This window comes from Podarcis muralis, chromosome 1, assembly GCF_964188315.1.
Source record: "Podarcis muralis chromosome 1, rPodMur119.hap1.1, whole genome shotgun sequence".
NCBI classification, from domain to species: Eukaryota; Metazoa; Chordata; class Lepidosauria; order Squamata; family Lacertidae; genus Podarcis; species Podarcis muralis.
In genome coordinates this window covers 6,000,028-6,026,148 of record NC_135655.1, presented here as the reverse complement: position 1 = coordinate 6,026,148, position 26,121 = coordinate 6,000,028, and the positions used below count along the sequence as shown (strand labels likewise).

At 49.4% G+C, this 26,121-nt stretch overlaps 1 protein-coding gene across 2 annotated transcripts in view; it reads right to left on the bottom strand.

Annotated features, from left to right (window-relative positions):
- Positions 1-1,958: 1,958 nt before the first annotated feature.
- The window catches only part of SAMD4A (sterile alpha motif domain containing 4A), a 135,586-nt gene continuing 111,423 nt past the window's right edge, over positions 1,959-26,121 (bottom strand). For both annotated transcript variants that reach the window (XM_028726262.2, XM_028726174.2), the window contains 5 exons: positions 24,328-24,446; positions 20,507-20,708; positions 15,158-15,284; positions 13,723-13,806; positions 1,959-10,758 (listed from right to left, as the gene is read on the bottom strand). In XM_028726262.2, coding sequence (XP_028582095.2) covers positions 10,730-10,758; positions 13,723-13,806; positions 15,158-15,284; positions 20,507-20,708; positions 24,328-24,446 — 561 coding nt within the window. In that variant the 3' untranslated portion in view covers positions 1,959-10,729. The remainder of the gene's footprint in view (positions 10,759-13,722; positions 13,807-15,157; positions 15,285-20,506; positions 20,709-24,327; positions 24,447-26,121) is intronic.

Genomic DNA, 26,121 nt, shown 5'->3' with positions numbered 1-26,121 from the left:
CTGGTTAACGGGAGATGCAGACATTTAGAAAAATACAGTACTTCCACTCCATTCTTAACTTTTGATTTGATTGGTATCTTATAATTGAAGTCAATTTTGCCAATTCTATCTACTCACTTTAATTTACAAAGTATTTTGAAGATTGTATGTCAAAATATTGTTCCAAAAATGACATGCTAAGAGGCTTGGAATAAGCAATAACAAAACCAAAAAAGAAAGAAGGAAAAATCAGAATTTAACAAAAATAATTTATTATAGAATGCAAGGGGGGGAAAGGTAGAAAGAAATATGAAGAAGTCGAATTGCTGTGGAGGGAAGAAGAGGGTGGGAGGTGGGTTTTATAATTAAGTGCATAATTATGCAGCTGCTGCAATTTAGATTTTATATTTTATGTGAGGGAATCATTGGGAATTTTGGTTGTTATGTATATATGTTAAGTTTCAATAAGGATCTTTGCGGGGGGGGGACAAAAAAGAAAAGAAAAAGAAAAATACAGTGACACAAAGGGTTGCTTGAAGAACAGGAAGGTACCTAATCACTCACATTAATCTATCCAATGTTTGCGGGGATTCTAGTTGCGGTTGGTGACATGGAAACACTCCCCCCCCCCACAAGGGCCTCCGTGTGCCATTTGGATCATGCTTCCCCCAAATCTGGAACTCTTTACTCCAGTTTTCCACCAAGGTGGCTAAACACACACACTCAGGGCATCAAAAAGGCATTTGAAATCCAAACAGCAGGCCCACGTCCATGGAAAATCCTGACGTGTTGGAAGGGGCATTTTCTCCAGCTTTTGGAAGGCTGGCTGCATAGCGACTCTTGAAGCAAATGAGCGACAGCATACATTTACCTGCAGCAGCTGTCTCCAAGCTGGTGCCCTCCTGATGTTTTTGACTACCGTTACAGGGCAGCTGGCATCAGGTTGGCAAAGGCTGCTCTAGAAGCTGAACCAACCTGGGAGTTTTGAGGTCCATATCCAGCTGGCTTAGCTACTTGTACACGGTGGTGTAGCATGTGGGGGGGGGGGCCACAGGGCAGTTGCCCTGGGCACAAAATTTAATAGGGGCGCAAGATTTCAACACCCGGTGCTGCCTCAATACAGCAGTGTGCTTTTGTTGCAGGGCTCCGTTGAAAACAGCTTTTCCATGCGAGCCAGGAAGTGACGTCTCCAGACAACAGAACGACTCGTCTTATCTCTACGGCTGCGATCGCTTGGGTGACGCGGATGCCGTCAGGCAGCTGTTTGTGCATGCATACTCTGTCCATTTCCCTCCCGCACAGCCCCGGGCTCTGGCAACCCACGCTATGTCACTGCTTGGACAACCCAAGGGGCTGCCAAGGAAAAGCTGAGGGCACGCTTAGACTTTATGGGGTCTGTTGATACTGCTGGGCTGCTTTGCTTCCCTACCTGTCCCCCAGTGGTGTCTAGTGAAGGTATGTGTGGCACAACAGGACGTGCCGAATTTTTCAAATTCCCCAAATGAGGGGTGCTAAAAAGTTGTTGCATGACTTAGGAATTCAAAAGCTATTCTGGTTCAATTGATATAATTCTGCTTGGCTTGGAAGGTAAAGTGTGAAGTTTGCGTAGAAATACCGTATTTTTCGCTCCATAAGACGCACCCTTTCCCTCCTAAAAAGTAAGGGGAAATGTGTGTGCGTCTTATGGAGCGAATGCAGGTGGGAGGCTCTACTCAGTGCTCCCTTTAAAGAATATTTTTTTCCTTGCATTCCCCCTCTAAAAACTAGGTGCGTCTTATGGTCGGGTGCGTCTTACGGAGCGAAAAATACGGTAATTAAAAATCATTGCCAAATACTTTCAGTTAGATTATTCTGCTCACTTCCAGAGGGTTTGTGCAGGGGAAATGTACCAGCAGATAACGACGAGAAAGGATAATTTCCCTCCCCACTCTAAATCACAGCAAAACCAAGCGCCCACATAAAGAGCCGACACTCGCCAGTGTTACAAAATCTTGTATTAATCATCTCCCTTCACTTCCAATATAACGTTGATATGAAACATAGGCATGATTCCTAGTTACATGGGAGGAGGACGAATAATAAATATATATCGTAGCAAGTTGAAACCACGAGGGTGTTTCACCAGTAATAACAACAAATTGAAAACTGTACACTTGCAAAGAAATTACAGCATCCCCAAACGTTTATAGTGTGTTTTGTTTCCGCCCCCCCTCTTCTTTTTCTTCTTCAGGAAGCTGAAACGTGTAAACAAACATGCTATTTCCATATATGACAAATTTCCTTTCTTAAAAAATATGCATTGCTTGGCAACATTAACTAGGCAAAAATATTTCTTTGTGCACTAATTTTATACAGGGGAAATACAGCCTTCCCCCCACCAAAGAAAATGAAAAGAAGAGGTCAAGACTAAAATGCATGCAAAACAACAGGAGGCGTGTTTCAGTGCCAAAAGCAGGCATGCAGCAGAACAGAAACCCAAGCTTTTTTCGTTTTCATTTGCTTACAGAAGGCATAAATACATAAGAGTTATATATTAATAAGGGAGGAAGTATTTTGCTTTTTCTTCTTCTTCTTCTTCAACATTTATTAACATTCCCGTTTTCTTGCAATTCCTCCCAGAGGAATACACATTCACCGTTTATTTTTATTTTTTTAAGTAAAGATTAAAGGAATACAAAAAATAAAACTCACTTTGCAAACTCTTGATGACTTGTATAAAATCAACTTTAGTGTTATCATAGCTGTGTGCAAATTATACTTTCTACAAGGTCTACTCTTTCCTTCCTGCTTCAAATCAGGCACATCCAGAAAAACTTCGAAAGACCGGGGAGTTTGGGGGCGGGAAGGGCAAAACGGGGGACGGCAAGAGGGCTTTGCGGACAGGCTTCACCAGATGTTATGGGACATGGAGTTGCAGCTGTTCTGGGCGTATCTTCGCCCCCCTCTTCCCGCGAAGGTCCCTGCCAGTCTTTGCCAACCTGTTGCTTTCTGGCCGGCTGTGCCAGCTGGCGCTGATGGAAGCTGGAGTACAAAAGCAAGTGGGGAGGGCCAGGTTGGCAGAGACTGATCTGGGGGAAATACCACACGCCACACACTGCCTGCCTTCGGTGCAGAAAGAGGAGGGAGAAGTAATACCCAGGCCAGCCCTGAGAAACCCAGAGAGGGAGAGAGAGGATGCTGATGAGACGAAATAGCCAAGTTCCGCCTTTAAACGTGGGAGGCTGGCGCCATATGCAGAGTGCCAATTCTGCAGCAATCTGAACTGCCTTCAGGTCTCTACATCTATCTTCATAAGCGCTGGTTTGGGGAGCAGGGCTGTGAAACGCCCCCTCTTCCCTCTGCGATCTCAGGACAACAAGGGGAAGATGCCTAGACTGCGTCGGAGGAAGATGAAAGAAAAGGGAGCATCGAATGACGCCTCAAAAGAAAGGCTGGGTTTCCTCAGCGTCATTCGTCCTTGGCCCCACCCGGGAAAAATAAAGGGGGCGGGGGAGAGAGAGAGAAAAAAAGGCACTGCCGTGGCCCAGAATTTGGGGAGTCTAAGGAGGCTGCGGCGTGTGTGTCTCTCACTGCGGTAAAAGCAAACTGCTTGACAACAGCTGCGCAGGTGGTCATTCCGGACATCCAGGAGGAGTTACAAGCGATTGCAAGATTGTTTTGCAACAGGCAAGATTGCCATGGGGCAGGGGGGAAGATGTATTTTGGGGCCCTGTTTTGCACAGAGCGCTGTCCCAAACCTCGCCGAATCCAGGCCCCAAATCCAGGTAGGCCCCAAATCCATGTAGGCGGGTTTGTTCTTCACGCAGCAGAGACCACCTTGTTTGGTGCCCATCCTTGGCTGAGGAACACGGCTCAAGGTCTGCTGGGAGACTTCCCTTTCGCAAGTCTCCTGGGAACCGACGGGGACCTTGTCGTGCAAGGTCACAGAGGTGCCTCGAACCGCTGCAAGCCTTGCGTCCCCTCGGGCAGTTTCCCTTCCAGCTGATGGGCCTACGGAATGGGGCAGAGACCTGTGTCACCCTGCGGCCTGCACAGTTTGTTTCCGCAGCACGGAACACAGCCAAGGGCACTTGGAGGTATACTAGGGTTGCTTCACGTTGCAGTATAGACAGTATCACAGTGCAGGAAGTAAAAGCGACGGCGCTCCCCCCCCAAAAAAAACGCCCCCGGTGCTTCGTTCTTCTTGGTTCCAACCCCCGCCAGCTACTGCCCACCAAATGAATTCTGCGGCAGGTGGGGGGGGAGGACCAGAAGCCCCTTCCCAGAAACCCCCCGCGGCCGCAATCTGGATACGTGAAATCTCGCTGGCATTTCCCCCTCCAACGATTAAGCCGCAAACCGCTAAAAGGAAAAGCAGCAATATAAATTTCATAGGTGATAAAATCGCAGAGTAACAAGTTGTCTCTGGCAGCTGAATACACTCTTGTAATGAGAGCAAGGAGAAGCGGGAGGACAAAATAATAATAATAATAATAACAACAATAACAGAACTCCACACGTTTCTACATAGTGAAATATTTCGCAATTTCTGACGCTATCCTATAATTGCTTATTATAAAACGGTTGCATTTGGTGATAAATGAGTAAATAGAAAAATGAAAGGCACTGCCACTTTTTTTTTGTTTTGTTCTAAAATACTAAACATCTGACTTCCATGGCCTTTTGCATGCAACTTCTCCACTTTTTTTTTATAAATAGATTTAATTTTTAGTTTAGATACTTATGGGGTGTCCCCACATCCCACCCCCTTTTTCCTGCAGTCAATACAGGAACTGAGAGGGAACCTGGGGGGGGGGGGGGCTTTCTGAAATGTATCTAAAGCCTCTTTTGATTAAACAAGAAACACACACACACACACACACACACACACACACACACACACAACCTAAGACAATGTCTCAACACACTGCGAATGGAAAAGAAGCTCTCTTATTCCAAGCGAAAGAAAGAAAGAAAGAAAGAAAGAAAGAAAGAAAGAAAGAAAGAAAGAAAGAAAGAGCGAGCAAGCATATGGTTATTCTCAGAATTTCTATCATGGTTACCAGCCATAGCGAGTTATAATTCATATATTTATCCAAAATAATATCTCTTAATAATCAGATAACCTCTGTTTTCCTATATTCAGCAAATGAATAAATAAAAGGGTCCCCCCCCCCCCCCAGATTTCTAAATACTTTTCAGGAACTTCTTCCTTTTCTACCAAACCCCCCGTTTCCCTGCACAAGCAACGCCACTCAAGTTTTGTAGGACACCCCCCAAAAGAAAACCCCTCTCTCCACACTCAGAACAGTCATTCTGTCCCCCTTCAGTGTCCAATCTGCTTCCTCCACTCTCTTCTGCGCCCCCTTCTTATCCCTCGCCCCTCGCAATTGATAACCTGAGCAAAACTGGTCAGGCCGCCCTCCAGAGAAACTCGCCCCCCGCAAGGGAGTGGACCCGGGGCAGGTTGTGCCCCCTCTTCCTGGGTGCCTTGAAACAAACCACTTTCTAAAACCTTCCCCTCCAGGACTGCGTTCCTTCTTTGCTACGATCAAAACACAACACACCCACACCGCCCTTTAGCATCACGCGTTCCCGCTAGAAACACAGAAACGAAAACTGTATTTTGGCACCTTTTGTTTTAAGGAGGAGGAAAACGAAAAACAACAACGCACGCCTTCAAAATATGGCATATCGAATGCATTTACATAGATCTCTCTGCCCGAAGGCTGAGGCACAGCTCTGCCCCTTCCTCTCCCCTCCGCTGACTGGAAAAGAAAGTCGCAGCAAGTGTTTGGCACTAAGTTAAACCTCCATCAGGTGGAGAAAGAAAACCGTTCTACCCGAATAGAACTGGGCCATGAGAGACTCTCTGGGGGAAAGACAATTGACTCACACGGGATAGATGTGTCGGGACAGGGGTTTCCTGTAGCACTTCTTGGGCTCAACTACATGCCAACCTTGAAACAAAATAAAATTTTTTCCTTCCAGCAGCACCTTAGAGACCAACTAAGTTTGTTATTGGTATGAGCTTTCATGTGCATGCACACTTCTTCAGATACCATGCACACGAAAGCTCATACCAAGAACTTAGTTGGTCTCTAAGGTGCCACTGGAAGGAATTTTTTTATTTTGTTTCGACTACGGCAGACCAACACACCTGTAACATGCCAACCTGTTTCATTTTCTCTCCTTCTTTGGAGGTCTTTAAGCAGAGGCTTGACAACCATATGTCAGGAGTGCTCTGATGGTGTTTCCTGCTTGGCAGGGGGTTGGACTCGATGGCCCTTGTGGTCTATTCCAACTCTTTGATTCTATGATTTTGGTGTAAGCAAGGAGTGGGGAAACTCTGGCCCACCAGATGTTGCTGAACTTCCACCTCCATCAGCTGTAGAAAGCAATACAGTGGTACCTCGCAAGACGAATGCCTCGCAAGACAAAAAACCCGCAAGACGAAAGGGTTTTTTGTTTTTTGAGCTGCTTCGCAAGACGATTTTCCCTATGGGCTTGCTTCGCAAGACGGAAACGTCTTGCAAGTTTGTTTCCTTTTTCTTAACACCGTTAATACAGTTGCGACTTGACTTCGAGGAGCAACTCATAGCACGCGGTGTGGTAGCCTTTTTTGAGGTTTTTGAAGACTTTGGTGATTTTTGAAGCTTTTCCGAAACTTTTCCGACACCGTGCTTCGCAAGACGAAAAAAATCGCAAGACGACAAAACTCGCGGAACAAATTAATTTCGTCTTGCGAGGCACCACTGTACCAGGGACCAGGGATAATGAGAGTTTTAAGTTCAGAACATCTGGAGAGCCAAAGGTAGTGCACACCTGGCTTAAATGAGGATGGCTTCCACCTGGGGGCCCTGCCAGCTGCAGTTCTGCGATGGAGCTAGGATACGCAGGAGAGGACGCCCAGGATCTCCCCCCAAGTCCAGTAAGGGGGTTTAAGGGGGCCACATCCACTTAAAACTGGTCTCAAGCCCATATAAACCTGCAGGATCTACTCCATCACAATGATTCCTGAGAGCACCCTCTCAAAACCACATTTCCCAAGGGCATTCCCTGCATTGCAGGGGGTTGGGATGGATGACCACATGGGGTCCCTTTCCACTCTGCAGTTCTAGGATTCTACGGAGGTTCTTCCAAGGGGAGCCGTGACAATGAAACAGGTTCCAAATCAATTTATGATTCGCAGAGTGGAGATGCCCGCTGCTTGGCACTGTGGCACACATCTGAGAACGGAAGAAGCGTCCCGGGGGGAGAAGAGGCAGAGGTGTTTCCTTTCCCCGCTACTGAAGCCAGCGTGGCAGGAACAGGAACGAGGAGGTGCAGAAACTGCACTCCTGCCGCCGCTGCTGCCAGCCCTGAGGGGTCGGCTAGTGCCAGCGTGGCGGAACGGGCTGCGCTCCTGCCCTGCTGCATCCAGAAATGCTGAAACGATGCACCAATCTGCACGCTGCACAGACCCCCCCAAAACAAGCGTTGACTTGGTGAGCCCTTAGAATCAGGTATTACGGAATATGCTGGTATGATGTGATGCACCAAAACGTGACGTGTATTTCAGCTGCGAACACTTATTTCTTTATTTTTAAAGCTATATCTTCCTGCAGGTGGCATCAGCACGCCATTGCAAAGACAAGGGAGCAAGGATTGGGCGTTGGGGAGTCTGCAAGCCACACTCCTTCTCCAGCAGCCAAGTTTTCTGGGCCACAAAAAATGGGCAAATCACACTTGCAGACGGTGCGGCTCTTGTTTAGACAGAGCAAACCGTATTGATGCCACGCAAACCAAGTTTCCGAAGTGACCTCACATCTCTCGCAGGTTGGAGCAGAGGCTGCCTTCAAAGGCTTCCTAGACCAGCTTGGATTAAAGCTGGCCAGGTCTGAGATGGGAGCGTCAGTGGAAAAAGTAGGCGCATGAGCCTACTTGTTTGGGGAGCCGCGCTCGGCCAGAGCTGTTTTCTTTTGAAGCCTTGTTTCCCCCTCGACCCATCCATGCACTGACCTCGCCTGCCTGTGCTCACGAGGGGAGACAGGCCTTGCCCTGCTTCCTTCCCCTCCTAGCCTGGCGCACGGATCCCCGTTCGCCAGGCCCGGAGAAAGGCATCAGTGTCTGCTTTCCAGCACAAACACGCCAGGGAACAGACGCCCCATTTAGACGGGGAGACTGCTGCCTCCAGCCGCTCTGTTTACCCTTCCCTCCTGCGCAGATCTTCGGCACAGGAAAGGCACGTTCTTCCACCCCTGAGAAGACGCTTCGGCACCCTCTCCTCCGATTACCTCACAGGCCGGGAAAAGAAAGTGGGATTGAATGAGCAGCACTCCAGCCCCCAGACACGTCGGTGTGGACGTCAGGCCCTGCTGGTATTTCCAAGGGTCTTCCAAGGGTACCCAGATTGGAAGCAGGCTTACTTGGAAGTCAGGGCTACCTTCTAAAGCTATGTCAGGGGCAGGCAGGAACTCTGACGCCACGTGGGAGGCTGCCTATGCCATCCTTTGATAATCTGGGGTTCCCCAGATCTTTTGGGGGCCCCAACTCCTGCCAGCAGGGCAGTGCTGGCTGGGGCTGACAGGAACTGCCAGCCAAAACATCTGGGTTGGCAAAGGGCTACACCAACTGCTCCCTGCCACCAATGGAGGCTAGTCCATTTGGTGCGAAGGGGGCACTGCCTTGCCAGCCTCAGCCAGCCACCAGCTGCCTGCCTTCTTGCGTACAACCTATCCAGGGGGTGGCATTGGCTGCCAACTCCCCCGCCTTAGTGGAGAACTCTGCAGGGAGTAGATGGGGACATCTCAATCTCTCACTGGCTCTGGCACCACCTGCTGTTTGACTCCATGATGCCCACCCTGTCATTCCCAACGGGCACTGGTCACTAACGCTGCAATGCAGGATTTGACCCAGGTCTCGGTAGGTCTCGCAGCTTGTTATATGGCTTCCTTGGGGAGAAATCTGATGTACTACTGATTTCATGCATGGTATCCCCAACCTTCGGCCCTCCAAATGTTTTGGACTACAATTCCCATCATCCCTGACCGCTGGTCCTGTTAGCTAGGGATCATGGGAGTTGCAGGCCAAAAACATCTGGAGGGCCGCAGGTTGGGGATGCCTGGTTTAGGCAACCTGACCCTTTCCCACCCCAACACTTCTGGTTCCCAACTGGACCCATCCACTTGAGTGGCAAGCAATGCCAAGCAGACAGGGCTTGGGCCCTAGAATTGGGTGGTCCAAATGGACTCCCCGCCCTCATGGGTGCTGCCACCCAATCGGCAGCTTTCAGTCTGACACAAGATGGCCATGCCTGTGTTGCTCAATGAGCCAAGTCCCATTGCCACCCTACACTTCAGGTACCAAGCCAAAAGCAAGATGAGTCTCTGAGTGGACGTGGCTCTCTCGTTCTCCCAGAGAAGCACCTCTGAGATGTTCTCTTCCTCCTAGGACACGGGCTCACAAGTCCATATGCAACATCTTTTCTGTTTTCTCTCTCTCACACATACATACAAATATATGCACACAGACGCAATCTAAGGAGCGGAGGCTTCTCTGCGGCACCTCCAGACACAGCTCCTCCTGCCTGCCCTGCCACAAATCTCATTCCTTCCTTCGGCGCCCTGCTCCGCCCCCGGCTCGGAAAGTCAAGAAAAAAGCCACGCAAGTGCCTCCTGCGGCCCCCTCTAGAGAAGCAATAGCTTGGCAGTTATTTTCAAAGGCAAACCTGCTGCTATAAGACACACACACACAAACACGCACACACAAAAATGCCATGCAAAAGATCCTTTTAGTGAGACGAGTCCTTGCAGGCGGCGGCAAAATTATTCTGGCAAGACCGAAGGGCCTTGTTCCGCTCCCCTCTCTCGCTGTGCCTGCGGTTTCCCTGGTGGAAGCACCCTTGATCCTGGGGAGAACGTGGCAGGCGAGACTGGGGTGCTGGCAAGGGACTCTGGGCCACGCGAGACGTCCCCCCACCAAGTGGCAGGCCAGGGGGCTGGGACTGGCCCACCCCATCGGTTCATCAACTTAACACTGCGAGAGGAGGAGGAAGAGGCGTTTGTGGGGGCGCGCTCTGCACACCTGCCGCGCTCTTTTCCGCCCGCCTTCGTGTAAACAATGCGCAGAACCCAAAGCCGCTCTTTTGGACGCCAACGGAGGGAAATTAGTTTGGCCTTTTTAATTTCCTTTCCGCCGCCCCCCCCCCCGACAACAACTGCAGCTCACAACGGTGAATGTCGGTGAAACACAGCTCCTATTTACAGATGGCCGACGCGTCGCTCTCTGCGTCGTCGTCTTCATGCTTCGGTGACGTTATTTCAGAAAGTCTCTTTCTTCGCGAGGAGCGGTTCCGTCTGCCACCCCCGCTGCCCGTTCCCAACGGATGCTCCGTGAATTATTATTTGGCTGCTAAGAGGCTTGCCCTTAGCCACGGTTGGGGAGGCCTGCTCCTCTGAGGAAGCCCTCCGACATCTTTCGCTCCCCACCCAATGTCATTTCTCTGTTTTGTGCATAATCATAAACCTGGCGGATCCCAGTCCTGTTTCTTGACGATGTGTAACAGCAATATAAGTGTGACCCTTTTACAAAATGTAAACAGAGATGGAGAGAGGAGGAGACAAGAGACAGACAGACAGAGAGACAGAGAGAGAGGAAAACGGCAACGGAAAGGTTGCAAATTATCTCCAGGGATCCTTGACACGTCCGGGGACTCGCTGCCAACTTTGCTGCTGGTCCAGCAGCCCAATTTGCTGACGGCCAGCGTTCTCACTGCAGACACCTCCGTCTTCTAGATCGTCGAGGTTCTGTCGACACCATCTGAAAGGGTGAGGTTCACTGTTAAGAGGCTGCCAGACCAAAGGCTACAGGCTGGCCGAGATGGAAAGCTTATCCTATGCAGGAGCAATTTCATATATATCAGTCCAATATACCTGAAGAAGCATCTCCACCTCCATCGTTCTGCCTGGACACTGAGGTCCAGCGCCGAGGGCCTTTTGGCAGTTCCCTTGCTGCGACAAGCCAAGTTACAGGGAACCAGGCAGAGGGCCTTCTCGGTAGTGGCACCCGCCCTGTGGAACGCCCTCCCACCAGATGTCAAGGAAATAAGCAACTTTTAGAAGACATCTGAAGGCAGCCCTGTTTAGGGAAGCTTTTAATGTTTGATGTTTTATTGTGCTCTTAATATTCTGTTGGGAGCTGCCCAGAGTGGCTCAAAATAAATTATTATTATTACTTACACGACATGCTCAGTTTTTAATGTTTGATCTTTTATCGCTTTTTTGTTATTATTAAAATTCTGCTGGGAGCCGCCCAGAGTGGCTGGGGAAATAATAATAATAATAATAATAATAATAATAATAATAATAATAATAATATGCAGGGCTGCCTTCGGGTGTCTTATAAAGGTTGCAGAGATCTCCTTGGCATCTGATGGGAGGGCCTGCCACAGGGCAGGCGCCACCACCGAGAAGGCCCTCTGCCTGGTTATACACTTCTGCCGCATCTCCTCTTACTTGACATTTTCTAAGCTAAGACGTCTCGCACAGGAGTTGCCCCATCCCTTTGGCTGCTTGGGTCGCCCTTTTGCGAACCTTTCTCTGCAGTCTCCCTCTACGAAGGAGGCAAACCAGGAAGAGGGCACAGGGAGATGGGGTGGGAGGAAGGGTGAAGAGTCTGCCCTTTCAAACTTCAGCCCCCAAAGATGCTCTCCATTTAGCACATGAGCCAGATGGAGGAAATGCTTCTGGGGGCGGGGGCTGCGGCTTCAAAGTTACACGTGGGCACAGATGGGGGAGAGGAGGGAGACACATAAACACACAGGCATGTTTTGTCCAGCGGCAACTCAGCCTACGGTCTACAGCCAACTATTACAGCTCTCCCCGCTAAATAATTGTGGAAACTGCCCCAATGCTCAGATTCATCCCCCTGGGGGCTTTTCAGACTTATGGGGGGGGGGGGAGAAAGGAAAAAGATGAAAGAAGGGAGCTTGCTCAGGTCTCCTTTCAGAAAAGCAAACAAACAGCAAAACCACCTGAGCTCAAAACTCAACGACCCCTTTCTTTAAAACGTTATTTATAGCACTGCTCAGCGGGCCGTCCTTGGTCTAGCGTTGCTGAATGAAAACAACCAGCGAGGAACAAGATCTTTGGAATGTCTCGGCAAGATTCCTTTCAAAGCAGCTGCAGGAAAAAATAGGAATTCCTCCCCCCACCGCCTGCCCCCGCCCCTTACTAACGTAGCTGATCCACTTTCAGTAGCCAGGAAGATCTCAGGCTTAAGTTGGTGAGTAATGAAAGCGGAAAACATGGCCTTTCCCCTTCCTCTTTGCCCTCTCAGCTAGAATTTTTATTTTATCCCGAGACCTGTGGGTATAGGACTGTAGACAAGCAAGCCAGTTTTTAATGATTTTAGCGGCCGCTGCATTCAACGACTAACAGTGCAATTGGTTTGTGGCAGGGGTTGGGAACTTCGGGGGCCGAAACCCAGCCAGGTGGGAGGGGTACAAATAAATAATAATAATAATCAGAATACTATGTGACGTCTCTCATCTTCAGCCACAAACCCACAGATACACTACAGACCATGTGGATGAAGTTTGTGAATCGGCGGTGGTCCACGGGCTACAGCTTGGGAACTCCAGAGCTGTTTATTAACACTAGAATTGTGTTATTCTGATTTTGCAGCTGAGCATCTACAGCTCATGGGACGCGGGTGGCACTGTGGGTTAAACCACAGAGCCTAGGACTTGCCGATCAGAAGGTCGGCAGTTCGAATCCCCGCGACAGGGTGAGCTCCCGTTGCTCGGTCCCTGCTCCTGCCATCCTAGCAGTTCGAAAGCACGTCAAATAGGTAGATAAATAGGTACCGCTCCGGCGGGAAGGTAAACAGCGTTTCCATGCGCTGCTCTGGTTCACCAGAAGCGGCTTAGTCATGCTGGCCATATGACCCGGAAGCTGTACGCTGGCTCCCTCAGCCAATAAAGCGAGATGAGCGCTGCAACCCCAGAGTCGGTCACGACTGGACCTAATGGTCAGGGGTCCCTTTACCCTTTACTTTATCTACAGCTCATAGCAGGGGTAGCTAGCATGGTGGGCCCCAGGTGTTCTTGGTGCACAACTCCAGTGGGGTCAAAGGTCAGGGAGTGATGGGAGATGTAGTCTAAGCGCCTTTAGAGGGTCCCACCTTGGCTGGCTATTCTTGGTCCATCCTGACAAACCAAACTGACTTGTAATAATTCCCCCTGAACCAAGACGTAGGAACGGCCAAGAGGGAGACAACAGAGATGAAATTTAGCAAGACAACACATTTATCTTACAAGAGTTCCTAGAATCATACAAACTTCAGATATTTGAATATGGCTATTCTATCGCTTCCCAGTCTTCTCTTGTCCAGGCTAAGCGTACCCCACTCCTTCAACCGTCCCTCATAAGGCTTGGTTGACTTTCCCTACACAATTCATTATGGTAACTTTAGTGGGTAGCAAAATGGTTTTAGCAGAAACCGAACTGTAGCTGAATGGAAACAGTGTGCATTGCAACGAAAGCAGGACAGGACAGAAATTGCTGTCTCCTTGTATCCTAAGCTCTGGCCCTTCCCCAAAGGGCTTCTGTCTCTCTCTGTGTGCCTTTCTCCCCCCCCCCCCCCCGAACATATCAATCCCTTAAACTGCAGCTTGAAATGGCTCAGTCCGGAATTCTACCATTTTCCTGTGTGTCATGAGTGGATGGGATCTCAGGACATTTCTGACACAGATAAGATGTTGGAAACAAGAGAAGCGCTTACCTCCAAGTGCATGTTCTGTCATACTGAGGCACAACGACTCCAGCCTATTATTGATGTCAGGTTCTGTCACTGGTACCTGGAACTCTGCAGAAAAAAACCAGAAAGTGTGTTTCCATGTGAATAGGAAATATCTGCAGCGTAGCTGGAGCCACTTCCTCCATGCGGAAGAAAATCCAGGCTGCAAATCTGGTTAAGACAAAAGTTTTTCCTTCTGGAGAATTATTATTATTATTATTATTCTCCATTCTGGGCCGAGTGGGGAACTTGCCCACCTCTTTTCGTCTGGGAGATTGCAGCAAATACAACTAGTTAGTGCATGAAGGGGTAAAGGACCACAGAGCTGTATTGCTAGATAGTCTCAGCCAGGCTATGCCATAGTCTACTCTGCAAAGGAAGTCAAGCCTTTCTACTTCCTTTCTCTCTCTCTGCAACCAAAGAGGACATGTGTAAGTTTGCTCCTGAGCTCCCGAGCTTATAGCACATATTTGGAACTACATTCTGTATTCTCTACCCAATAGTATTGTGCCTGTATTATCCTTGCTGCTGCACGCAACTATGCATGACTCAGACCTTGAATCTGTAAGTAAAGCATTTTAAACTTACTTAACAGTGTGTGGTCTGCTCATTTCAAGAGCGGTAGAAAGAGGTCACCTGCTGTGTGCAGCTGAACGGGATATAAAGGTTTAAGAACCTATATTCCTAATGCTTTACTGTTGCTTAACTTTTGTGAGTTTAATCTCTGCTACTGGGGCTCTCTCCGTACAGGAGCATGATGTTTTGAAACCAGGCACGCAGCCGTTTTCTTTCACTGGTCACCCACACACCTGGGTCCACAGGGATCCATATATTTAATCCCCCTCCTAACCTGATGGTTTAAAAGCACCACCTAAAAATAGTCTTAAAAGACTTTGGAGTGTGGTGGCACTGGTGAAGGGAGATTGCAAGCTTGCCAAATGTCCACTTTATCACTTAGGTGGGCTGTGGGGATGCTTCCAAGGAAACAGGGGCAATTTGGCAGGCCCCAGCTAGCTCCAGTCCACCGGCTGGTAGCCGAGCAATCTCCGGTCCTTGGCTCAGCATCAAACAGTGACTCACAGCTTCAGAAGTCTTCAGAAGCTGGAGCACGCTCTAATCAGCAGAGTTAATAACACGCAACAGAAGTGGCAGGAGACGGCCGTGAGAGCATATTTACAGGCAGTTTATTCGGCATACATCAGGACAAAGGAAAAACATGTCTTCTCCCTTTCGTGTCCAAGAGCGAGAAGCAGAAGCAAAAGCTATACACACAAACGGAAGTTCCCAGCAAGCTGTGCTGGAATGTAAACAGACATGCGACATACAACTATACACATCTCTTTTAAGGTGGAACAGAATATTCTAACAGAGATAAGAAGAGGGTGAGGACTGGCAAAGGAGCAAGACGTCTTTGGCCTACCTGGCTGCTGAAACATAAGCATGGTTTGCGGAGAGGTGTGCACTGGCAGCGAGCGTGTCCTCTGCACAGAGCTGTGAGTCCGGCTGGGCATGCTGTTGCTCCCTCCAGGGTTTGCAAACCAAAGATTCTGTAAGGGAGAAGAACATGCACCGTCAAGCTGCAAATGGAGAGGCCAATGGGAGATGCAGCTACAAGATGCCCTACCCATGTTGGCTGTCTACACTCTAGGACCTACAGGGATGCAGGTGGCGCTGTGGTCTAAATCACTGAGCCTCTTGAGCTTGCCGATCAGAAGGCTGGCAGTTCGAATCTCCGCAATGGTGTAATCTCCCGTTGCTCTGTCCCAACTCCTACCAACCTAGCAGTTCGAAAGCATGCCACTGCAAGTAGATAAATAGGTACTGCTCTGGCGGGAAGGTAAAAGGCGCCATGCGCTATGGCTTCTGTCACAGTGTCCCGTTGCGCCAGAAGCGGTTTAGTCCTGCTGGCCACATGACCCGGAAAGCTGTCTGTGGACAAACGCCGGCTCCCTCAGCCAGAAAACGAGATGAGCGCCGCAAACCCATAGTCACCTTTGACTGGACTTAACCACCCAGGGGTCCTTTACCTTTTACCTTATACCATGGGTAGGCAAACTAAGGCCCGGGGGCTGGATCTGGCCCAATCACCTTCTAAATCCGGCCCACGGATGGTCTGGGAATCAGCGTATTTTTACATGAGTAGAATGTGTCCTTTTATTTAAAATGCATCTCTGGGTTATTTGTGGGGTCTGCCTGGTGTTTTTACATGTGTAGAATGTGTCCTTTTATTTAAAATGCCTCTCTGGGTTATTTATGGGGCACAGGAATGCATTCATTTCCCTCCCCCCAAAAAAATATAGTCCGGCCCCCCACAAGGTCTGAGGGACAGTGGAGCGGCCCCCTGCTGAAAAAGTTTGCTGACCCCTGCTTTACACTCTAGGACCTATCGTGCTGCAGAAGCAGGAAGGCACAAAGGGAAATGATCGCCACAGCATGGCACACTGGGCAACGCTGGGAAGATTTTGGATGTGTTGCATACATTAGGTAAAGGGACCCCTGACCATTAGGTCCAGTCGTGACCGACTCTGGGATTGAGGCGCTCATCTCGCTTTATTGGCCGAGGGAGCCGGCGTACAGCTTCCGGGTCATGTGGCCAGCATGACTAAGCCGCTTCTGGCGAACCAGAGCAGCACACGGAAACGCAGTTTACCTTCCCGCCGGAGCGGTACCTATTTATCTACTTTCACTTTGACGTGCTTACGAACTGCTAGGTGGGCAGGAGCTGAGACCGAGCAACGGGAGCTCACCCCGTTGCGGGGATTCGAACCGCCGACCTTCTGATCGGCAAGCCCTAGGCTCGGTGGTTTAACCCAAGCAGCAAATCCAACTCCCGAGCCCTCGAGTTTTGTTAAATGGTCAGTCTCTCTCCAAAGCTGGCCTCATCGTGCAGAGCTTCCCACCAGATCTTTTTGTAGCTGACTCACATGGTCTTGGACCATAAAGAAGGCTGATTGCCGAAGAATTGATGCTTTTGAATTATGGTGCTGGAGGAGACTCTTGAGAGTCCCATGGACTGCAAGAAGATCAAACACATCCATTCTTAAGGAAATCAGCCCTGAGGGATCACTGGAAGGACAGATCCTGAAGCTGAGGCTCCAATACTTTGGCCACCTCATGAGAAGAGAAGACTCCCTGGAAAAGACCCTGATGTTGGGAAAGATGGAGGGCACAAAGAGAAGGGGACGACAGAGGACTAGATGGTTGGACAGTGTTCTCAAAGCTACCAGCATAAGTTTGACCAAACTGCGGGAGGTAGTGGAGGACAGAGGTGCCTGGCATGCTCTGGTCCAGGGGGTCACGAAGAGTCGGACACGACTAAACGACTAAACAACAACAACACATGGTCTTGATCAACTGGTGTAGGAGCGGATTAAGAACGTAAGAATAGCCGGCTGGATCAGGCCCATGGCCCATCCAGTCCAACACCCTGTTCTCACAGAGGCCAGCCCTATGGGAAACCAGCACGCAGGATCCGAGCACAAGAGCCCTCTCCCCGGTCCTGCGGTTTCCAGCAACTGGTATTCCAGAAGCACTTGTCCAATTCTCTTTCAAAGCCGCCCATCCCTGCCTCATGTGGCAATGAGTTCCGCAGTTTAACTACGCACCGCGTGAAGAAAATACCTTTCTCCTCCCCTCTATCCTGACTCTCCCACCATTCAGCCTCACTGGATCTGCAGGAGTTCTGGGGTTACAAGCGAGGGAGAAGAACTTCTCCCCGCCATGCTCAATTGCATAAATTTCTATCATGTTGCCCCCCCTCTCCCCTCTTCTCTAACCTAAACGGCTCCAGACCCTGCTCACAATCCCCCCTCACATCGCTGCTTACATCTTGTGCAAGGTTTTCTTTAACTTTCTAAATGCCGCACTTGTTTTTATTTTAAGAAGAAGGCGTATACATGCGCCTGAATATGCAACTCCACCCCCCCCAGTCCTTTCCTCAAAGCATTCCCTCCCTCCCCCCGCCTGATCTCCTCTTCCTCCCCCTTACAGGACCTCTTTTTGCAGCAAGGAAGAGAGTGAAAACAGGAAATGCCTACAGATCATTGTGGCTCCCTTTCTTTTCAATCAAAGACCTGGTTTCAGTCCAACGAAGGAAACTAGTGACAAAGCAACCTTTGGCAACTGAACAACTTGACTTCTTCTCCTGGTTTGGGGAGTGGGCTATTGGGCTCGGAGAAGATATCTTTCTGGGACAGGAATGCCACAACTGGCTTTTTGTGTGTTTGCGGGGAAGGGGAGACACCCTCCCCGCCTCACCCCACCCCTCCAATTCCAGTTTAAATACTTGTTCGCAATAGCCCCCTTTCTCCCCATGGACTTGTTAAAAATTCGTTTGTACAGATCGCCTTGTTGGTTCAGAATTCATGGGTAGGCAAACTAAGGCCCAGGGGCCGGATCTGGCCCAATCACCTTCTAAATCCGGCCTGCGGACGGTCCGGGAATCAGTGTGTTTTTACATGAGTAGAATGTGCCCTTTTATGTAAAATGCACCTCTGGGTTATTTGTGGGGCATAGGAATTCGTTCATTCCCACCCCCCAATATAGTCTGGCCCCCCACAAGGTCTGAGGGACAGTGGACCGGCCCCCTGCTGAAAAAGTTTGCTGACTTTCAGATTAAGACCCATCTGGTTTTTCAGCAACAGCCAGCAAGATGCTCCTGGGAGGCCATTTCTGCTGTCTGCGGGAGAGCTTCTCCTGCAAATATCAAATTTCTCCTCCTCTGCAGTAACTCAGACCAGGGCTTTTAGTGTGGCGGGTTCTGCCCTGTGGAATAGCATCCCTGTCGAGACGCGACAGGTGCCTGCTACCTGCACTTTCCGGAAACAGCTGAATATGGTTTTATTCCTAGAGGTTTCTCTCAGCTGGCAAAAGGGGGTCTTTACCAAAGAGCGTCCACTCATTAGGGTATCGGTCTTCTTTAAATGCATTTGTTGTTTCCGAGTTCTTAACTGCTTTTAATTATCTTTGGTATAAATCACCTTGCGATGTTGGTTTAGGAGGCAACTCATCTGTCAAAGACGATCATCATCATAATAATAAACAATTTAAATGGTTCCTTCCTTATTTATTTATAACAGCTATCTCAGATAGTGTTTCAGTATTGTATCTTGGGCTCTTCCACCTGGGAGAAGCAAAACTCTGATCCTAAATCTTCGCTGCCTTGCAGGAGATCTTCGGGAGAAGAAAGGGGTGAGGAGTAAACCCAAATCTGGAGTGGGGTCTCTGGGGTGGTTGGATGACGCCAGATGGGCGGGGTATGAATAAATAAATAAATACCGTATTTTTCGCTCTATAGGACGCACTCCCCCCCCCCCCCCAATTAATGTGTGCGTCCTATGGAGTGAATGCAGGCTCCTTGGCTTCAGCAATATCAACGCAAAGCCTCCAAAGCGCAGAGGGAGCGCTCCCTCCTCGCTCCGGAGGCTGCGCGTTGCTTTCACTGAAGCCTGGATAGCGAGAGGGGTCGGTGTGCACCGACACCTGTCACTCTCCAGGCTTCAGGGATAGCCACCTGAAGCCTTTGGAGCGCAGCGGGAACTCACACTGCGCTCCGCAGGCTTCAGGTTCCTTTTGCTGAAGCAGGGAGAGCAAGACTCTCCCGGCTTCAGCAGAGAGGGAGAGCTGCGCAGCGCCCCTTCAGCCAAGCGGGAGGAGAAATGGAAGGGGCTCCGTTTCTCCTGCCGCTTCGCTGAAGGGGCGCTGAGCAGAGAGGGGGAGAATTCCCCCCCCCTTGTTCTCCCCCTCTAAAACAAGGTGCGTCCTATGGTCGGGTGCGTCCTATAGAGCGAAAAATACGGTAACAAAAATAATAATTGTATGCCTCCTTCCAACAACTCCTATAGCCAAGCTACTACCAAATACATCATTCTGCTTACCAATGGACCACTCTCGACGCCCACAACCCACCCTGGGACCTCAATCATAACCATAACAGCAGAAATTGAGGGTTATTCCCTGCTGTTTGCTTGTAGAGCTCACAAGATAGACTGCCCTTGGGCGTGGAGGCTCCGCTGACAGGTTTCTGGTCCTCGTCCTGTTTGCACCTTTCTCTTCCGAAGACATCTAAACTGGCGGCCGTCCTTGGCATCTGGGTAATGCCGTTAGTTATCTAGATGGGACCTTGGCCTGATGCAACAGGGGTCCCCTTAAGTTCTTAAGGAGCTGGCTGCCTGTGATGGTCTGGGAATCCGATTCAGAGAGTGAACTGGAGGAAACCCAGCCGGCACAGGAGTCCCCGCCTCCAGGGCAGGCTGAATTGGGGCAGGGCCTTGATTCTGAGGCGCCTGCACCTGTGCCGGATCCTCAGGAGCAGGCACCAGGTGAATCCATTCTGGCTCCAGAGGTGGTTGAGGACTCAGTGCCTACAGGTGAGTCTCCCCCTGGGCCCAGTAACCCTTCAGCCTCTCCTGAACTGCAGAGGCTCAGGGCAGAGAGGCGAAGGGAACTGGTTTCTCCCAGGAGGAGTGCTCGCCTTAAGGCCAGGAGAGGCGGGGCTCCTGGGGGCCGGGACCGCCCCTGGCCTCAGAGAAGATAAAGGCCAGTCAGCCCGGTCCCAGGTTGCGGGAGCAACGTCGTTGTTGAGTACCTGCTCCTGTCCGGACCCAGACCTGACCCTCCAGTGTTCCTGTCCCCGCTCGGCTTCCTGTTTCGGACCTCGCCCCGCTCCTTGCGAACTGTTTCCAGGCCAGTGACCCAGGACCGGACTTCGACTACATCAACGGTAACCTTCCCCCCGGGACCAGCACACTGCCATGGGGCAGGTACCCACCTGTCTCCCTTGCTTCAGGATGGTGGGGTTGGCGGCCGTGGTGCGCTGGCTGGCTCCCAGAAGGCCGCTGGAGCCCAAGAGGCCCAGCCGCGTGGTAGGCAGGTTCCGGGAGGGGATCTGGAACTGGCGCGGGTTCCGGCGGCCCATTCCTGCACCTACAGATCCAGCTGTTGGCAGGGAGTTCGACTGGCCAAAACCTCGGCTGGAAAAGAACAAACACACCGGCTTACCTCTGCTACCCCAGGGGCGCTATTTGGAACCAAAGATTCAGCCGCCCGGTGCCACTGCTTAAAACGAAGGATCATGCAGGCGCCCCTTAATTCCAAATATAAATCACGGTGGTTTTTTGGTTTAACGGCTTTACGTTTGCACTTTCTGCTCCCCATCAGACAGTGGTGTTTCCACCTGACTTGCCCCACCTTGCCTTTCCCAGACTATGATTTGTATGTTTTGTGGTATTTATGGTTTTCCCAGTAGTGATGTATGGAAGTGAGAGCTGGACCGTAAAGAAGGCTGATCGCTGAAGAATGGATGCTTTTGAATTATGGTGCTGGAGGAGACTTTTGAGAGTCCAATGGACTTAAAGAAGATCAAACCTCTCCATTCTGAAGGAAATCAGCCCTGAGTGCTCCCTGGAAGGACACATCCTGAAGCTGAGGCTCCAAGACTTTGGCCACCTCATGAGAAGAGAAGACTCCCTGGAAAAGACCCTGGTGTTGGGAAAGAGAAGGAGAAGGGGACGCCAGAGGACAAGATGCTTGGACAGTGTTCTCGAAGCTACCAGAATGAGATTGACCAAAATGCGGGAGGCAGTGGAAGACAGGAGTGCCTGGAGTGCTCTGGTCCATGGAGTCACGAAGAGTCGGACACAACTAAACAACAAGAATGCATTGTGATTTGCTGTTACTTTTATTGATTATAGGCTGGTAATTCTTTATTGTGGTCAGTGATGGAGGAAGCCTCTCAGACTCCTGGGACGGCGTGCTCTGGGGCAGGGCGAATCGCCCATGGGGCAGGGCACGGCCTGTCCTTATAAGCGCTGTGCCCCCTGTCCCTATGGGTGCACAGCGCCCCATTCCGCACGGGGAGCATGGCGCCCACAGGGATAGGGCGCACCGTGGAACCTCAGCCACCCTACAGCTGGGGGGGGGGGGAGGCAGTGGGAGGACAGCGAGGAGCCTGCAGGCGCCGAGACGCAAGGTTCATGCGCGCTGCAGGCCCCGTGGCGAGTGCCACCCGCCATTTTGTCACCCCCTGTCAGGATGTCACCCGGGGTGGACCGCAACCCCGCACCCCCCTTTCATATGCCCCTGATTGTGGTTGATCTGTTTCATTATTTGCTGATGTTTAATTTTACTGTTTACTATTAGATTCTGATGAATTGTTGAACATTGCTTTGTTTGATATAAGTTGCGCATTTTAAAGTTATTGTGACTTCTATATTGGATCAGATTGTTACTATTAATGTTTGATGTTTTATTATGTTTTTATGTCTTGGAAACCACCCAGAGTGGCTTGGACAACCCAGCTAGCTGGGCGGGGTATAAATGAATTATTATTATTATTATTATTATTATTATTATTATTAATGAGCGATTAAATCATTGCGAATTAATAATCCATTTACGCATTGGAAAGCATTTGCATGGATACCAACTACGACAGTGATGGCCAAACTCCGCCCTCCAGCAGTTTTGGGACTACAATTCCCACCATCCCTGACCACTGGTCCTGTTAGCTAGGGATGATGGGAGTTGTAGTCCCAAAACAGCTGTAGGGCCAAGCTTGGCCATCACTGAACTATGGGGAAGGGGCACAGCTCAGAGGCAGGGCATATGCTTGGCTTGCAGAATGTCCCAGGGTCTTCTTCTTCTTCTTTGGTGATCACTTGTAGCCGAGTAAGATTGTCTCCCATAAACACGGTTTTAACAGGTTCAATCCCCAGGGGGTTATTACATGAAGATGATGTACAGATGGTACACAACACCAGTGCAGTTAGGTAAAATGTACAAAACTAGTTCAAATATATGTTGGAAGTGTAAGGGAAAGGAGGGGACATTTTATCATATGTGGTGGGATTGTAAGGTAATTAAAAAATTTTGGGAAATGATTTACAACGAATTGAAGAAAATGTTCCATTTAACATTTGTTAAAAAACCTGAAGCATTTTTATTAGGGATTGTAGGGAAAGATCTGCCAAAAAAGCTGAAAAACATTGTGCATGCGACAACGGCCACGAGAGTTTTAATAGCACAAGGATGGAAGACTGAAGAAACCCCAACTAAAGAATCATGGCAAGAAAAATTGATGGACTATGCAGAACCGGCAAAATTGACATACAAGCTACGGGACAAGGATAACTGACTTTAAAGATGAATGGGAACCCTTTACAAAGTATTTGAAGATGCAACAAAGCGAACTGGACTCCTGGGCTGGTTTTGAATAAACATTCACAAACTTTTTACTGATAATAATCAGCTAAATAGTTTGAGGATCTATACAACTGTGTAACATGCAGAAAACAGCATTTTTAGAGAAATCAAAGACTGGAACTGAGGGAAGTTGGGGGGTGGGTGGCTTTTGTGTGGGAGGGCGGGGGGAGGGAGGAAAAATGGGGGGGGAATAAGGATGATATGTTTCTGGATAATATGTTTTGTTTTAATTTTGAATAAAAAGTTATTTAAAAAAAACACCAAAAAACAAACAAAACCAATCCCTAGGGGGCTGGGAATGTCAAACGTTTTGGCTCCTGAATGCCGCAAACCCGGAAGTGAGTAGTGTTCTGGTTTGTGAACGTTCTTTGGAACCCAACCATCCAACGCGGATTCTGCGGCTTGGTTTCCGAACGTTTTGGAAGTCGAACTTATTCGTTTGCATGGGCATTCCAAGGGTTTTGGTCTCGACTGCTTAACCTGCTCTGGGTGAGGGTCTTCCATAGTGCCTTCATTTACCCACAGTTTCCCTGATATTTTTAATTGCTGCTGTACTCCCTGCTTCCTCCAAGGTGACTCCGCTCATTGGCTCCCTCCCCCTCAACCCTAGTGTCACCCTAAAGACTTCTGGGTCAGGCTGGCCTGGACTTTTTGCAGGGTGACACTCAAGCCTAAAAACACTCAATCAATAGGAGTATAGCATCTAGATCAAGGGAAGTAATAGTGCCACTGTATTCTGCTCTGGTCAGACCTCACCTGGAGTACTGTGTCCAGTTCTGGGCACCACAGTTCAAGAAGGACACTGACAAACTGGAACGTGTCCAGAGGAGGGCAACCAAAATGGTCAAAGGCCTGGAAACGATGCCTTATGAGGAACGGCTAAGGGAGCTGGGCATGTTTAGCCTGGAGAAGAGGAGGTTAAGGGGTGATATGATAGCCATGTTCAAAGATATAAAAGGATGTCATATAGAGGAGGGAGAAAGGTTGTTTTCTGCTGCTCCAGAGAAGCGGACATGGAGCAATGGATCCAAACTACAAGAAAGAAGATTCCACCTAAACATTAGGAAGAACTTCCTGACAGTAAGAGCTGTTCGACAGTGGAATTTGCTGCCAAGGAGTGTGGTGGAGTCTCCTTCTTTGGAGGTCTTTAAGCAGAGGCTTGACAACCATATGTCAGGAGTGCTCTGATGGTGTTTCCTGCTTGGCAGGGGGTTGGACTCGATGGCCCTGGTGGTCTATTCCAACTCTAGGATTCTATGATTCTATTCTATGATTCCTGCCTCCCACCCACACGCAGCGGGATCGAAACATCAGCGTGGCTCCCATTGCCACGCGCCCCAGCCACTCTCCCAGGCCCCGAATTCGGAAGAGAAAAGGCCCCAAACCTACGTTCTCTGCTGCCGGTACCCCGAGAGATCGAGGATGGATTTCCGAGGGAAAGCCCTGAAGAGTTTTTGCACCTGCTGTTTCCATGACAACAACCTTTTCTTCTGCGTCTCTGTGAACGCCTGCCCAAAAGAAAGGGGGGGGAGAGGAGAGGAGGCAACATCAGAAATAATAATAATAATAATAATAATAATAATAATAATAATAATAATAATAATAATAATAATGGGATGCACCCGAGTTGTGAATAAAAAAACGTCTTCGCAAATACGGAACTCTAAAATGGGAGGACCATTCCCTGGGACCTGTTGGGGAAGGGCCGGTAATAAAAATATATAGTAATGAAGGGGGATCTGTACGATTTTAATGCCTAATAGGCTTGACGCAACCTTTGGAGAAAGAGGGTTTGAGCCCTGGGCGCTTTGCTGCATGTGAGTTGTCTGGCGGTTCCCTCGCTGCGAGAAGCCAAGTTACAGGGAACCAGGTAGAGGGCCTTCTTGGTAGTGGTGCCCGCCCTGTGGAACGCCCTCCCATCAGATGTCAAAAAGGAAAACAACTACCAGACTTTTAGAAGATATCTGAAGGCAGCCCTGTTCAGGGAAGCTTTTAATGTTTAATAAAAGGTAAAGGTAAAGGGACCCCTGACCATTAGGTCCAGTCCTGACCGACTCTGGGGTTGCGGCGCTCATCTCACTTTATTGGCTGAGGGAGCAGGTGTACAGCTTCCGGGTCATGTGGCCAGCATGACCAAGCCGCTTCTGGCGAACCAGAGCAGCGCACGGAAACAACGTTTGCCTTCCCACCAGAGTGGTACCTATTTATCTACTTGCACTTTGACATGCTTTCGAACTGCTAGGTTGGCAGGAGCAGGGACCGAGCAACGGGAGCTCACCCCATCATGGGGATTCGAACCACCAACCTTCCGACTGGCAAGCCCAAGGCTCAGTGGTTTAGACCACAGCGCCACCCGCGCCCCTTAATGTTTAATAGACTATTGTATGTTAATATTCTGTTGGAAGCCGCCCAGAGTGGCTGGGGAAACCCAGCCAGACAGGCTGGGTATAAATAATGAATTATTATTATTATTATTATTATTATTATTATTATTATTATTATTATTATTATTTGGATATTGTGGCCCTGATTACACTCTCTTGGGGATATTGGGTGGAAGCAGTAAAACTCGTCAACATCTAATGGTCTTCCAATGAACATGTGTGGGATTCACATCGGAGGACGGTGCCCAGTTCAGTGGGGAAGTCTGACGAGGGGCTCCAGCCACTTCCATTTGAACGTGGGGAGAATAATCTCCACAATCAGGAACCGTGTGAAATCTGTATTTGTTTATTTAGAGTATTTGTACCCGCTCCCCTTCGGTCAGAAAGGCTTACATGAAATCAAAAAACAAGGTATTCCATACACACGGGCTTACATTCTAATGAAGGAACGAACAAATGAATAAAAATACAACACTAAGGGTCAAGTACAGAAGAGATAAATAAAACACAGACACCAATTTCTAGGTCCTGATTCCTATACAGTGGTGCCTTGGTTCTCAAACACCTTGGCTCTCAAACACTGAAAACCCAGAAGTGTTCTGGTTTTCGAACGCTTTTCGGAAGCCGAACGTCCGATGCGGCTGTCGGCTATTGTTTCCGGAGCACCTGCACCAATCAGAAGCTGCGCCTTGGTTTTCGAACATTTCGGAAGCCGAACGGACTTCCGGAACAGACTAAATTTGGCGCTTTGGTTTTTGCTATTTACAGTGGTACCTTGGGTTAAGTCCTTAATTCGTTC